Source organism: Aspergillus ochraceoroseus (genome assembly GCF_002846915.1).
Source record: "Aspergillus ochraceoroseus IBT 24754 chromosome Unknown P175scaffold_5, whole genome shotgun sequence".
NCBI classification, from domain to species: domain Eukaryota; kingdom Fungi; phylum Ascomycota; class Eurotiomycetes; order Eurotiales; family Aspergillaceae; genus Aspergillus; species Aspergillus ochraceoroseus.
The window spans coordinates 48,352-61,931 of NW_024468480.1; the positions used below are offsets into that span (position 1 = coordinate 48,352).

The window sequence follows — 13,580 nt, forward strand, 5'->3', positions numbered from 1 at the left end:
TCACAAGAACCACAGACCGCTGTATATTTCTGGTGTGGATTCTAGGTGTTTTTAATATGTAGTATCCTGGCTCAATATGCCTACTCTGGCACGATTATTACCCAGTTTTCATAGGATAAAGAGGGCGATTGACAACAACTTCATTATAAGGGTATGCGAATGTACTGTGATAGTATTATAGAGATTCATTTTAGTAATGTGGAATGCCTGTCAAATTCATCTTGAACATTCTGACTTCACACATGGAATCAATATCCCGCAGATTCCCATATCACAAACCTTGATCCACGACAAATAATGCTGTCCCGCTCCTAAAGGTACGAGTGGCAAGCGAAGCTAATGATCACAGATGCTAGGAAACAGAAGCACGACCCCCCCCCCCCCCCCGCCCTTACGATGAAGGAGGCTATTCTATCACCCTAGGATAAGTAGTCGGTATCGACCCAGTCTTTATAGTCGCTGCCGAGGATCGTAGTAATGCTGACTGCAGAGCGAAGCTTGCTGGCAAAGCTCGCACGAGTGCCTTCGCTACCATCGCCAGAGTTGCCATACTCGCCGAAAATAACATGTTCAGTATTTGGGGTGGAGCTGGACCATTCAATCCAACCTGCCGACTTTATGACGCTGGACATTGTTGTTTCTTGGAAGACAACCCGCGCGTACTCAGACCAGGGACGGCCAAGGTAGTAGGCACCATTGGACACAGAATTACCGGATGCAGCCTCGATAGTGGATTTGTTGATGACAAAGTAAGAAGTTCCAGAGCTGGAAACACGACCATTAGCCGTAATTGTACCCTGAGTAGGCCCGCTAACAACGCGAATATCACAGCTATCAAACCAAGCCGGTGAATATTGGCCAAAGATGAAATCACTAGTAAATCAAACAGTTAGAATCCAAGGTTGAGACAGACGTTTAGAGGGAAATATACATAGCTCCCTCAATCAAGCACTTTCCATAAACCTGATATCCCTCTTCGGCAAGGACGGTGTCTGCCAGAACTGTTGGTATTTGTCTGTTTCTTTTTCGGGTGACAGAGGATTTACCTTGATAGCCAATAAACTGACAGCCATAGTATCCTTGGTATTCGCCATAGGCACTTAGTGCGAGAGCCTGGTGACCCTTACCATAGGTGTTCTTGACATTGATGTTATATATTTTGCTGTTTTTGGCATGGTTTCGCAATGTGGCTTTTGATTAAATAGTTAAAAATGAACTCAGCAGGTAAATGATGTTCTCAGAACTTACCAGTCTTATCATCGTTCTTAGTAGCAGGGTACCCGATTCCGCTGGTGATTGTAACGAGGTTTGAGGAATACGTAGATGTACTATTGGATATGTTCAGTAAAGGTTTTCTGTTGCGCATGATCTAAATGAAAACCTACTCTTCTGTTTCACCATAAATAATGAGTTCACCCTCTAATGCTGGAATGTAAACCTGCTCCGCATATGTGCCCTTCTCGATGTAGATTATCTGGGTCTTAGTGGTGGTGGTACTCAGAGCGGAAACAGCAGAGCTGATCTATCAAAGCACCGGTGTTAGCAAATATTGTAAGATGCCTTTTAAAAGAAGATTGCTCCGCGTACAGTGTCATAATGACCACCAGATTTGGCTACAACGATAGACCCGGAGGGAGCAGTGGTGCGTGATGCTGCATACGCGACACTAGCTAGACAAACAAAAGATAAGAAATGCATGATGATGAATACAATTAGATATAGATTGTCACAGTAAATGAGGAATTAACATGGTCTTGATGAAGGGGTTGGAGGGTATTATATTCCATGTATACAAATATCTGCCGAGTATTGTGCCACTTTGGGGGGATTTCAATAAGATTAAGGACCGCTATGTTTCATCTTAGGCAATAGAAATATGGCTAGCAAGTTGTTTTGCATATCAGTGAAGTCATGACTGCTCATGATCCACCTATGGAGAATATAGCATAGAATAGCTTAATTAGTCTTGGCTAGGCCTAGCCTAGAGTGTTTGATTTTGAGGTTTCACTTTTGGCCCGGGGCAGTTAATATCGGAGCCGTCACCCCTAATATAGGCAAAACTAACCTCAGCCGTGCATCACCACTGGAATATGTGGCTCTGATAAAGACTTTGCTTCTCTGACAAAAGAGGCCCCAGTCCCCACTATGTACCGGGTTCACCTGGCGTAAGCCAAAATATCTCATGTCTCAAGTATCATATCTCGTAAAAATGCCCGGTCCACGTAATATAGGAGAAGAGAGCTCAGTGGCCCATGATATATCAATATCCCAATCTAGTATCTAGTCCGAATCACTCTAGAGCCTTAGCAAGTGTACGTCCTGATAGCTATCATGCTTTCAATTCCCCTCCAGAATATAATCTCCACCAACCATTTTGCTAAGAAAAAGAACAGTACATAGCCTCTTAGGGGGTCAGATATCATCTACCGCACGCTATCCTTCTATTCCACTGAACCTGAAATAGGTCATGGCAACACAGAAGCCTCCAACCTACAATGAATTTTCTCCACATTTATACATTCCTTGCGTAGGCTACCTATTAGTCCTTGATGCTACATATATGTATAGTCACCAGTAACAATGATGAGCAAGTTCGCAAGTTCTTTCAAAAACTCGACGCTATTGCCCTTTGATAAAGTATTAGGAAATATCGGGTTTCAGCTATTCCTGGGCTTGTTCGAATGCTAAGTGATAGTATTATTTAATGTGGACCAATATAATATAATACTGTCTCAGCTAGAAATGACTGTCTTGAGATCTTTTTAGCCGAACGGTATAACTGACATTTAATAACTATTACTATTTGGCATGTCCCCTTCCAATATATAATAGAATGACACCTTTTTGCCATACAAAGGATTAGATTTCTAGTGGCACACTATAGGATTTTATTCCATCATTCAGGAATGATGGCACCTATTTCCTGTATACTAGAGATTCTCTAGCATCCCTGGTATTGTCTACAGAAGATTCTCAATAGAATTAAGATAGTATTATTTGTATTATTCTTAAGCCCTAAACCCTAAACCCTGTCCATGACAGCATCCTGCTATTTATTTTGAAGACGTACCTCACCATGCATCCTGCATGCAAGTAAATATATTGCAGTGTCTACAAAGTATTAGTTTTGTTGAGTTTTATAATTATACCGCTGCTGGTACTGTTTTCCAATTAGGTTAATATCTACATAATATCTACCACCTTCTAGCTATTATAGTAGCTAGAATGATACTGAGCTCATAGCCAACACCTGGCTCTGATTCCCGTGCCGATAATTATATCTAGCTAATCACTTTCATTAATTCATGAGCCTGTGGAAGAAGGTCAGTGACCGTGTTCCAGACGTTCAGCAGCTTCCCGGCTGTAAGTTGGGCCGTTATAAGTCCTCATCCCCTGAAACAACCATGATATGCCGACAAGGGCCATAATGCCGACAGTAATAACACTTGTGTAATTCATATTTTGAGCAGTGACCGGCAGGGCGAAGGGAAAACAAAAGAATACCACTGTCACAGCAATGTAGAGTACTGAAAGGATATTGACCAGGAAGCCCACAGGATGGGACATCTGAAATGGGCCAGGAAGAACACTTCTGCGCCCCGAGAGGACGTGTGGGATAATGGCACCGGCATAGGAGAGTGTACTCAGCACAATGAAAGACGAAATTAACGCCTGGAATGCTGTGGTGCTTCCGACGTAAATGCAGCCCAGACAGGACACGAGAGCCGACATGGCCACGGTTGCATTAACAGGGCATTCTAATGTGCGGTGTACTTGGGCGAAGAAGGAAGGGAATGGTGTCGCGTTGTCCCGTGCAAGTGACCACCACATTCGTCCGCCAGTGGTAAGCGTTCCAACCAGTGTTGGAAACGTGGCTAGAAAGAGAAGTGCAATCAGACCTACGGCCCCTGCTGTAGAACCTGTAGCTTGCAAATATATCTCCGCCACAGGGAAATACTTGATGCCGCTGTTAAAAACGCGGTCTATATCGTTGATCCCGTAAAAGAGCGCAACGAGATACACGAATGTGGTAAGGAAACCCGTCAGCAGCTGCAGCATAATGCCTTGGGGTACCTTTCGCTCGGGCTGGGGGACTAGAATGAAGGGTATCGTTAGCGTCCAATCTTGCTAGGATGAACAACTCAAGTAATGACTGTAACTAGAAGCCACAGGAGTGACCAGAGGCACATACCTTCCTCGGATAAATGGCTGATACAATCGGGGGTACCAACAGCAAAAGCAGCATTTAGCAATCCCGACAGGAAGCAGATACCGTCAGGCCAACCCCCGGTTTCGTTGTAGTAGGTCTTCCACACCTGGGCATTGCTGGCACGTCGTCCGTGGGGCATCACGGCGAGTACAATAACAGTTATAAACCAGCCGCCCATAGACAGCACCAGCGATATCCGGTTAAGTAGCGGCAAATATCGATTTCCGAAACACACAATTGCACAGGACATCCAGAGTACGACGAGGAAGACAATGAAGGGTTGCCAGCTATGCCACTCCACATCTGGATGGCGGAGGAGGTACATGGCGACAGCCTCATTCCCCAGGATCGAACTCATCGAAGCTGCAGAGAGCAACCAAGCGCAAGCATTCAGGTACCCCGTGAAAAAGCCAACAGGACGACCATACTTCCCCGCAACTACTGATGACCAGTGGTATACACCCCCCGCTGAAGGAATGGCTGAGGCCAACTCCGACAAGGATGCAGAAACGAAGGCATAGAAGATGCTGACCACAACAAGGCCGTACAGGACCGCCATGGGGCCACCATTGTAAAGGGCAGTGACGATTGTCCCTCCAGTAGCTGCCCACGAACTATTGTTGACCCGTGTTATAACTCAAATTTAAGTACTTTGGGAGATATAGGGCAAGATACTCGCAACCAACACACTTACTTGGCAATGATTATCCCCAGACTCGTCAAGCTAAACAATCCGAATCCGCGAACCAGCTCCTGTTTGTGGCCCAAAGCTGCCTCAAGACGAACCTCATCAAATTCAATGCCGGCCCGACCAACGGCAGTATTTTTGGTCTGAGTCTGCTGCATGTCGAAGATATCTAGGTGTCTCCGGGGAGCTTAGGGAGGAGTCAAGAGAGGGGGGGAAGCCAGGTGAAAAAAGAAATAAATAAACAGCATGGAGTACTAATGCTTAGCGGAAAAGTCATTTGTCTATAATCGTTATTATTGCTATGCAAGAAAATCCAGGTCTTGGGTGAAAAAAGCGGCAACCCCCTCTCTTTTCTCCCACGCTGCCCCGAAGGGCAACTTCTGCGAATATTTGCCAACGTAGTGCTGTGGACCACATTTCTGGCATCAACAGGGGTTTAGATTCCGAATTCGTATCTGATTGTCCCCGGTTTCGAAAGGTTCACGGATAACACTTATGCATAGTGTGATCCGCGAACGTTTTGATATTTCCTTGTCCCACGATTGGCTTGCTGGTCTCTGGGGGAAAATAAAATTCAGACGTATTTTCGACCTTGAGATCCAGTCTGTTAGATGGTAATTCCTACACGACCTTCGCTCGTCTATTAATCCAGAAGTCGCCGTGCCAGATGTTGCGGGGCAGTCCCAGAATCACGGCGGTCATTGTAAGGGCTCGTTTGATTTACAATGGGGGATGTTTCGCCCACTCCTTACCGGCTCTTGGTGGAAGCCGTCGTATTCTGGAGTATAGGGTTTGTTATTTGGATCGGGAGACTGTGAGTGAATAGATACGCTTCTCCCCAGGCGCGTGGATGGGACTGAAAAGGTAACAAGAATCTCACGGATTATTTCTAATGGAGGGATCAAGAATCTCCAACGTAAGTATTGTCTGATATACAGTCACCACCGATTCATTGCTACAAGGTACTAACAAGAGCGCATCTAGCGGACGACTACATTATGGTCGTCACCTTTGTACGTTATTGCCCTTCCCATAACAACATAGGCTTGCAGGAGGGGCCATCGGACCTGTTACTGACCTGCCAGGCATTCTACACATCGCTCCTGATCCTCATCCAAGTTTCGGCTCAATACGCTACAAACCTTTTCACCCCAGAAGAGCTCCCGGAAATCATAGCGAATCCAGAAGATGTTGCCAATCGGATATATGGAAGCAAAATAGTCATTGCGCTGGAACAATGCATGTTATTCTCGACCTGGGGGGTAAAGACATGCTTGATTACTGTGTATTGGAAACTCACACAGAGCACCCGCTGGCATCTCTTTGTCAAGGTCCTTGCTGGGTATATCGCGTTAGGACTAATCATCATCGAGATTACTTATTTCGCGGTATACTGTCAACCTTTCTCCCAGTATTGGGCAGTTCCACCAGAAAACCCCCAGTGTGCAACGTACCAGCATTACTCCATCACCCAGGCGGTCTTCAACCTTTCGTCCGATGCATGCATGTTGGTGATTCCCGTCCCATTGCTAAAGGGGACGCAAATGCCCCTCCGAAAGAAAATCCTCCTGATGACGGTTTTCGGCCTGGGGATCTTTGTCATTATAGCGGCGATTTTGAACAAGTACTTCAATTTTCATTCTCCACTTACCACCGTCTATCAGCTCTGGTATATTAGAGAAGCGAGCACCGCAATCTATATCGCCAATCTCATGTGCTGGTGGCCGCTAGTGCGCAAAATCTTCGGAAACGCTCTCTCTCAGTCCAATACCAACTACGCGAACAAATACGGCCGTCCTTGCGCGCCGTTGGGGGCTCTCCCAGGGGCCGCGGATTCATCACACAAGACCAAGCGATGGTGGTGCCCCAAAACCCGAGAGGGCCCAGCCCACCTGTCGACCTCGACAAGCCAGGAAGCGATCAACCTAGCTGTTTGCGAATCTCAGCCCGAGGTCCCATTGAAGATTTGGCGCAATGTGGAGTATAATGTGCAAGAGAATGCGGACGCGAAACGCTAATCCGAGACATGATTCCTACTAAGTCATTTTTATCCATTCTTTTTGTTTTTGTTGTTGTTGTTGTTGCCTCCCGGTTTATGGATACTTGGAAGATTCAAGGCCTCTATTAAATTAACGATACTTTTTGATAAGCCAAAAAAAAAAAAACCTTCTTCCGGGCCGTACGGGGCAGGTATGGGCCGAATTAATCCCTCCTCTCATGGATGGAGCCAGTAATCATGCTGTCTCGCCCGCATTAGTCCTCCGCGGCTTGAAGCTGTTCGCTTCGCCATTTCGCGGTATGGAGTACTCCGTCCTAGTAGTCTAGTACGTGCTACTCCGTACATAGTAGCCCATGCGACGACGTAACCTTATTTGAAAACTGCTTGTAGTGCAGAATTCCGATCTAGAACAACGAACCTGCATCTTCAGGTCTAGTTGTCTGTGGTAAATTGGATTCGTCGATACTTATATCCCACTACTGAGTCCTGAGTCCTTAGACTTGGTCAAATGGTTGTGTTTCAGACGAAAAGCGCCTAGGAAACGGATCAACTTGGCAAATATCGCGCGTCATAATTTAACAACCACAAGTTTTCGGGTTGCGGCTCGCGAGACACTTTCCAAAGTCGTCTTCTCTTCCTTGCCAGGCCGCAAATATCCCAGTAGGCTCCAGGTCTTGCTTTGATGAGTTCTAGCAGTAATAATCGTTCAGGGAATTGTTGTTCCGCTTATAGTACTCCGTAGTACGGAGTAATGTTGGCTTGCGTTAGGTTTTAGGGTTATCCACGCGGCATTCGTAACCCCTCACATGGAGTGTCAGCTAATATCCAAATTAACCTGCAATAATGGTCTGATAATTAAAGTGGACCTGGCGCGAAGTACGGAGTACGGAGTAGAACCAATCTAAATGTAAGCTTTTGGTTTCCTTCGCGCAGTTAGATTCAGGCCAGGCCCATGGAGTAGGACAATCCTCTTCAGGGCTTACAATTGAAACAAGTTGCGCGTCACACGACTCGCACCTGATATTAGCATTGTACCCGGATCGTACGCCATAAAACAAATATTCTGGTATTTCACAGGTCTAGCCCGAGTTTACTCCGTAGTTTAGAAGTATAAGGATCATTATCATTACACATATACAATCATTTCTGCTCTGGTCGAGACTCGGGTTCACGGAAGTATCAAGAAATACATATAATAAACAGCTTATCCTGGCCCCAGACCCATTGAGCAGCAGTGGGAAAGCATCCAGAGGTGATGCTGAAAATATTAGCCCCTAGGAGAAGAATAGTATCTGTTCCGAGACCAAAACCCCCCGCGCCAACCTGAATTGGCTAATATCCAGGGTATGTACGGAGTAAGTTAACTAGTTAACTATTAGTTAGATGTCTTTGCACATCAAATCTTCTAGTGTTCGATACTCGAGATTTCTCAGCTAATCGATGCCCATCAAATCCCCACGCCGTTTTGATAAACCAATCCCTACTTGTACTACTGAGGCACCTAATACGCTCCCCACCCTATCGCGATTTTATCTTAAAATATTACTATAAGCTTGTAGAAAATACTGCGTTATTTGCCGTTTATGAAATAGATAGGAGAGCAACATGTGGCATTCTTCCACAACCAGTCATGTCATCAAATTCCTTCCTGCTCTTCATTTGTGTCAGCAAACTCTAAGCTGCTTTCCTTCATAGTAGTTGAGACCGAGCTCGTTGATATAACTCCGTGCAGCAAAATCCAGTCTCCCCATCTGGGTATTTAACAAAGGTAATTCTCCTCGTACTGTTACCGAAACCAGGATGGCGTCCTAGTAACTAACTAATCACTGCACACGCTTACACATAATGTTCAGATACAAACTTCCCTCTATATGAATACCTCCAAAACAGCCTTGGCCCTGATAAAATTGATGAAGGAAGTAATTATCGCCTTTATTCCACGTTCAGCCTCGTTCTTCGAATCGGGAAACGTCTTCCTGATGTTGTGCTTTCCCTCGTTTAGCCCCTTCCGTGGGCAAAGGGATTATTATGTATCTGCCATGTACAGTAGCGCCGGAACCTGCTCAAAAGCTATGTTTACATGAAGGTGAAGAGTAACCATTCCGAATCTTGCATATGGTTATGCAGGCCTTGCACGATAACTTCAAGTGGTTGGTAGGCGGGGATATCTGCTCCACAGATGGACCTAGGTCGAAGGAATTCCGGTACGTAGGCCCGGAGTCTATCGCCATAGTACTGGATAGGCAGAATGCAAATGCAAGTACTAGAATCAATTGAAAATGCAATTACTAAAGATAGACGTTAATTATCCGGCTTCTTCGTCCCGCGGGAGCCTCTGGAGCTGAAATTCTGTGGTTCTAAGGATTCCATGCTTTTGCTCCTCTGCAATGATGATGGGAATCTCACTATCACTTCTACTGCCCTGGTGACGCCTTTCCGAACGAGCCCAGCTCACCGGATATTCGACGTATTCCCGTCCCACGCTTGCAAAATGGGAATATGGCTGAGGGCGGCTCAACTGGCGACTATATCCAACACCTATCCTCTTGGTATTTCGGGTACTCGTACGCTTGGTAGACCGATAGCGCACCGCAATATTAAACAGTGGTGTCAGGGCAGGAATTGAGGCGGCTAGGATAATAAAGTATTGCTCCACGGTCACCCAGATGGTAAGCTCAATCATATCCCAGGTGTAATCAGTTCGGGACGACAGGGCCGCCAGGTGAACGGTTTTGATGATAGCAGCACCCATCGCGCTACCCAATCGAGCCTTGTTAGCTTGAGAACCCGCGAGGCAAGGAATAAGGGAGGTAATCCCAACACCTGTTACTAACATGATTCCCAGTGAAAGCACAAATCCCAGCCCAACTTTTACTTTGGTTGCCATCTGCAGTCTCGAGATTGTGAAAAGTGGATAAACAGCTAGCACCAAATCGGTGAATGCTGACACTGCTATATGTAGCCATGTTTATGTTAGAAAGGCCCTGGTAAGTTTTAATCCTCCAAATTAATACTTACAGCCTTGAAAAAACGCATAATCTCTCTGCATGTCAGAGGGCCAGCAGGAACCTTCCAGGTTGCTATTCCAGATCTTTGCGGTTGGTGTGCACTGCCCGTAAATAGTATAAACTCCCAAACCATTGATAATGGTCAGAAGAATCATCCCAGCATACATGACTTGCTTATGCTGCTTGACACCTGAAATGATGCGAACAAGAAACAAAGCTACTGATACCTTCCCCCAATTTGTAGACATAACATGGAATCCTTGCGAAAGTAACTGAAATTTGCCGGAAAGAATTTGTTGAGACTTGGTCAACTCGTCCATATGACGCCCGGTGCCATGCAGGATACTGACTGCAACCAACGCAGTATTGACAGTGGCGCAAGACATTGCCACAAGAATCAACGCATCATCCCAGCCGTAGGAGTGGATGATATGCAGCCGGACCCAAAGTCGAAGCGCAGTGACGATAGCCGAAATTCCAAAGAGTGGCCAGGAGACCGCATGAAGCATCCAGGCACGATCAGGGCCCGCTGCATTAGCCATACTCTTCAGATAGTGTAGAGAGGCCCCTAGAGTTGAGGATTACAGAGAAGTGAAAGTGCAGGGAGCGTGCGATCTGGGAGATCGAGAAAGCCATCACGACGAGAACCAACCGCCATCTGATTCCCTGCGTGGACGGATCGAAAGATTTTTGGTCTACATGAAATGTTGCAGGATTTCCCCTCAGGAGCCGATCTCGTCCATTTCAGGGGCAATCTTCATCTGTTTTCTTAAGGGCGGCGGAGCCGTTAGCGAAGACTAGGCGGGTTGAAGTTTAGACCCTCATACTGAGATACTAAGATATCGGCCGATGCGATCAACCCTATCTGTTACCAAGTCTGGCGAAAACACGTTCTCTCCAACTTACCCAGGACAGCGGAATGCAGATGATCTCGTATAGTGCCCCAACTGGAGCCGTGTCTAGTCTTTCTTGATTGGTTTCGGTTGTCCCAATGCACAGATGATGGTTTGAGAAAGGGTCCACAGTCGCCTCATTATCAGGAATCACGGTGGTTGCATTAGTTAGTTACCGAGTACTGAGAGGCTATTGCTGTAGAAGACGACGTTTACAGAGTAGTCTAAGTGGAAAGGGAATAATTGAGAATTTCTACTCTTTTTTGGGTATTATTCAGAAATCTGGAACAAGATTTCAAGACCTGATTTTTCATAGTGCTGATATACACATAGTTATAGTTTGTGTTATGTTATGTATGTAGTTTCCACCCTGAGTATGAGTCATGTGTTTATAGGGATACATAAATATAGAAGTTAATATTGACTGTTGTACGATTTCACCAGATATATAGTTATGCAATGCTGCCTTCTAATATCCAACCTCAATTTACCTAGATAATGCTAAGCAATCTCTAAGATGCAACGGGTTATCTCAAAATCCCCCCTAGAATAAATATCCAACGTCTTTGTGCAATCACCCGAGTTACATCCGAAAGCGAGGGTCATAAAAAACAGTGAAGCGATTCAACTTACCCTCAACGTTTCCATTATAATGAATACGAGTTGATCACACACTCTCTCTCTCGCACATTGTGCGTATTTAGAGTCGTCGATTTGACTGACAGTCGAAACTTCTGGTCTGTGTACCTCAGCTGGACCAGGCTCTTCATTGCCTTCCATACGACGCCTGTAAAGAATGAAGACATCGTAATATCAAAAGCAAACACAGGCGTGCCAAAATAAACTTAGTAGGAAGAGGAAATCTCCAGTTGCCACTACCACCAACAATGCCGTTCGGGCCCGCTTCCGCTGGTGACCTGATCAAGAAACATATACAATAGAATAGGCCTTTAAACGTGCGATAGGACAAGGAGGTGGGGGCTTTCATCCCACCGAGCAGAACCTGGGGAATCAAAGACTCCTCGGGCTCGTATGATGCTTCGAAACCCCCAGTCTCTACTGCCGGTGTTTGCGCGAGAGATCATAGCGTAACCAATGTAAAGCTCACAGCCTGTCCCCGGCCCTGGTGCAGGATTTCCAGCACCGTGTGCAACAGCGATTTTGGCGATCTATCGCCCAAAGTATGCCAGAATATCAACTACAAAGGCGGCCATCCCGGTTTGGCTTACAACATCTTGACAGCGAGCACTGGCAAGCCCGGACCAATCCACGAAGATCAGTGCGGCATTGTTAATTAATTCAAGAAGCACGAGAGTGAAAAGAGATGAATAGCCCAAAAATTAGACAGGGTCGGAAGACTATCTTGCGGCCATCGCTTGAGATATCTGACAATGCGAAACATGGCCAATACAGAAGTTCTGTAACCCTAATTCTGTGTATCACCAAGTAATGGTCAAGCACTCACGCAAAGACATAGAAATTGGAAGAGACACAGGCCACGCCCTCAAAAGTATGCATGCACACAGGCATAATTTTGCAAGAGAGTGGTTGTAACCTGGAACAAAATCTCCGGGCCTTTTTGAGTCCCTGCTAGGGTATTCTTACCTGCGTTGGAGGCAGATATATGGCGAATTCCCAAATTAGGTGATAGTTAATGGTATATTCAAGACGGCCAATCATGATTTGGATGTGCGAAGGCTTCAATAAGCGTAATTATACATAAAATCTTAGAATTCAGGGTATCATTGGGCTATCAATGATAGGTAAAGACTATCAGTGGCCATAGTTGGTACATTCATTCAGATCGTTGAGTCCCGAGGAGCCACCAATCCTCTTCTGAATGCTCCTTCAAATGCTTTGGACGTTCCCCTTCCGGACATATCGAATAGTTCTAGTCCTCTAGGTGAACAACGCAGTGTCCTTGATATGCACATGTCAACAAACTCTTCCGCCTTAAACATCACACAAAGGTTCCGGAAAATGAAAGCAATCTGTAAAGGCTTCTTCGTGACGATGTAAAAATCCTTTCCCCCCCCCCCCCAGTACAGAATCCATTCCGGGTTCTTTATGCTGGTTAGGGAAAATTAGATAGCCTGTGGATGACCATTTTCTCTTTACAAACCAGGTTCATGTCCTGACTGCTGGAATTTCAGAGTTCGAACTCTTTCAGTAGCTAAACTACAGCCTGTGTGCTTCACTACGGGTCAAGGAATGTCGGATATAGGGAGTAGAACTTGAGAAGGGCATCAGCTGCTAGCCTCGGTCTTTGCAATCGACCAAAACCCGGTAGATTCCCTGAGGCCCCTATCCATAGCCCGTGATAACACGCCAATTTTTGCCAATATAATAACACCAAAGTCTATTATCGAGTGTAACGTATTCTATTCCTTTTCACCTTCAGGGCATCCCAATTCTCTTGTCGATTCCCGTCCGCTTGAGGGACAGATCCCCAAAACCCGACATGCGTGTACAGAACTTTCAAAAGAAATGCAAGATAATGACCATCAGGGAGTGGCGGGGAGCTGTAAGCTAAGGAACAAACAAAGAAATCCTCTATGCAGCAGAATATTTTGACCCCCTTGACCTCAAATATCTCGCCTTCCAGCTGCCTCTTCTTGCCAGCTCTTCCTCGACGTCTAACTCTACCTGACAACGCTTTGCGGTAATGAGGGCCACGGATCACACGAGCCAACCTGGTGCTACGAAGTCTACTAGAGAAGACGGAGACTCGATACAAGCATTCATGTCTACGCTTGACCCCCCCTCTCTTCTACGGCTGTGC

General features: G+C 45.9%; 5 protein-coding genes across 5 annotated transcripts; 2 read left to right on the top strand and 3 right to left on the bottom strand.

The window, feature by feature from the left end:
* Nucleotides 1-419: 419 nt before the first annotated feature.
* Nucleotides 420-1,698, bottom strand: pmeA (putative pectin methylesterase; the record flags this gene model as incomplete). The annotated part of the gene is made up of 6 exons (XM_040895424.1): nucleotides 420-873; nucleotides 932-992; nucleotides 1,047-1,190; nucleotides 1,249-1,328; nucleotides 1,386-1,522; nucleotides 1,588-1,698. 6 exons carry the CDS (start codon nucleotides 1,696-1,698, stop codon nucleotides 420-422), a joined length of 987 nt encoding a protein of 328 aa, XP_040751130.1.
* Nucleotides 1,699-3,324: 1,626 nt separating this feature from the next.
* Nucleotides 3,325-5,056, bottom strand: P175DRAFT_0493565 (putative choline transport protein; the record flags this gene model as incomplete). Its single annotated transcript, XM_040895973.1, has 3 exons — nucleotides 3,325-4,094; nucleotides 4,193-4,824; nucleotides 4,905-5,056. 3 exons carry the CDS (start codon nucleotides 5,054-5,056, stop codon nucleotides 3,325-3,327), a joined length of 1,554 nt encoding a protein of 517 aa, XP_040751131.1.
* A 567-nt stretch (nucleotides 5,057-5,623) lies between these two features.
* On the top strand, nucleotides 5,624-6,916 carry P175DRAFT_0532684 (uncharacterized protein; the record flags this gene model as incomplete). The annotated part of the gene is made up of 4 exons (XM_040899990.1): nucleotides 5,624-5,712; nucleotides 5,771-5,814; nucleotides 5,883-5,911; nucleotides 5,984-6,916. The coding sequence occupies 4 exons, from the start codon at nucleotides 5,624-5,626 to the stop codon at nucleotides 6,914-6,916; spliced, it is 1,095 nt and encodes a 364-aa protein (XP_040751132.1).
* Nucleotides 6,917-9,090: 2,174 nt separating this feature from the next.
* P175DRAFT_0547648 (uncharacterized protein) lies at nucleotides 9,091-10,447 on the bottom strand (the record flags this gene model as incomplete). Its single annotated transcript, XM_040900414.1, has 3 exons — nucleotides 9,091-9,653; nucleotides 9,732-9,849; nucleotides 9,916-10,447. 3 exons carry the CDS (start codon nucleotides 10,445-10,447, stop codon nucleotides 9,203-9,205), a joined length of 1,101 nt encoding a protein of 366 aa, XP_040751133.1. The 3' UTR covers nucleotides 9,091-9,202.
* Nucleotides 10,448-11,685: 1,238 nt separating this feature from the next.
* On the top strand, nucleotides 11,686-12,817 carry P175DRAFT_0532686 (uncharacterized protein; the record flags this gene model as incomplete). The annotated part of the gene is made up of 4 exons (XM_040899991.1): nucleotides 11,686-11,710; nucleotides 11,816-12,087; nucleotides 12,212-12,308; nucleotides 12,585-12,817. 4 exons carry the CDS (start codon nucleotides 11,686-11,688, stop codon nucleotides 12,815-12,817), a joined length of 627 nt encoding a protein of 208 aa, XP_040751134.1.
* Between the last annotated feature and the right edge of the window lie 763 nt (nucleotides 12,818-13,580).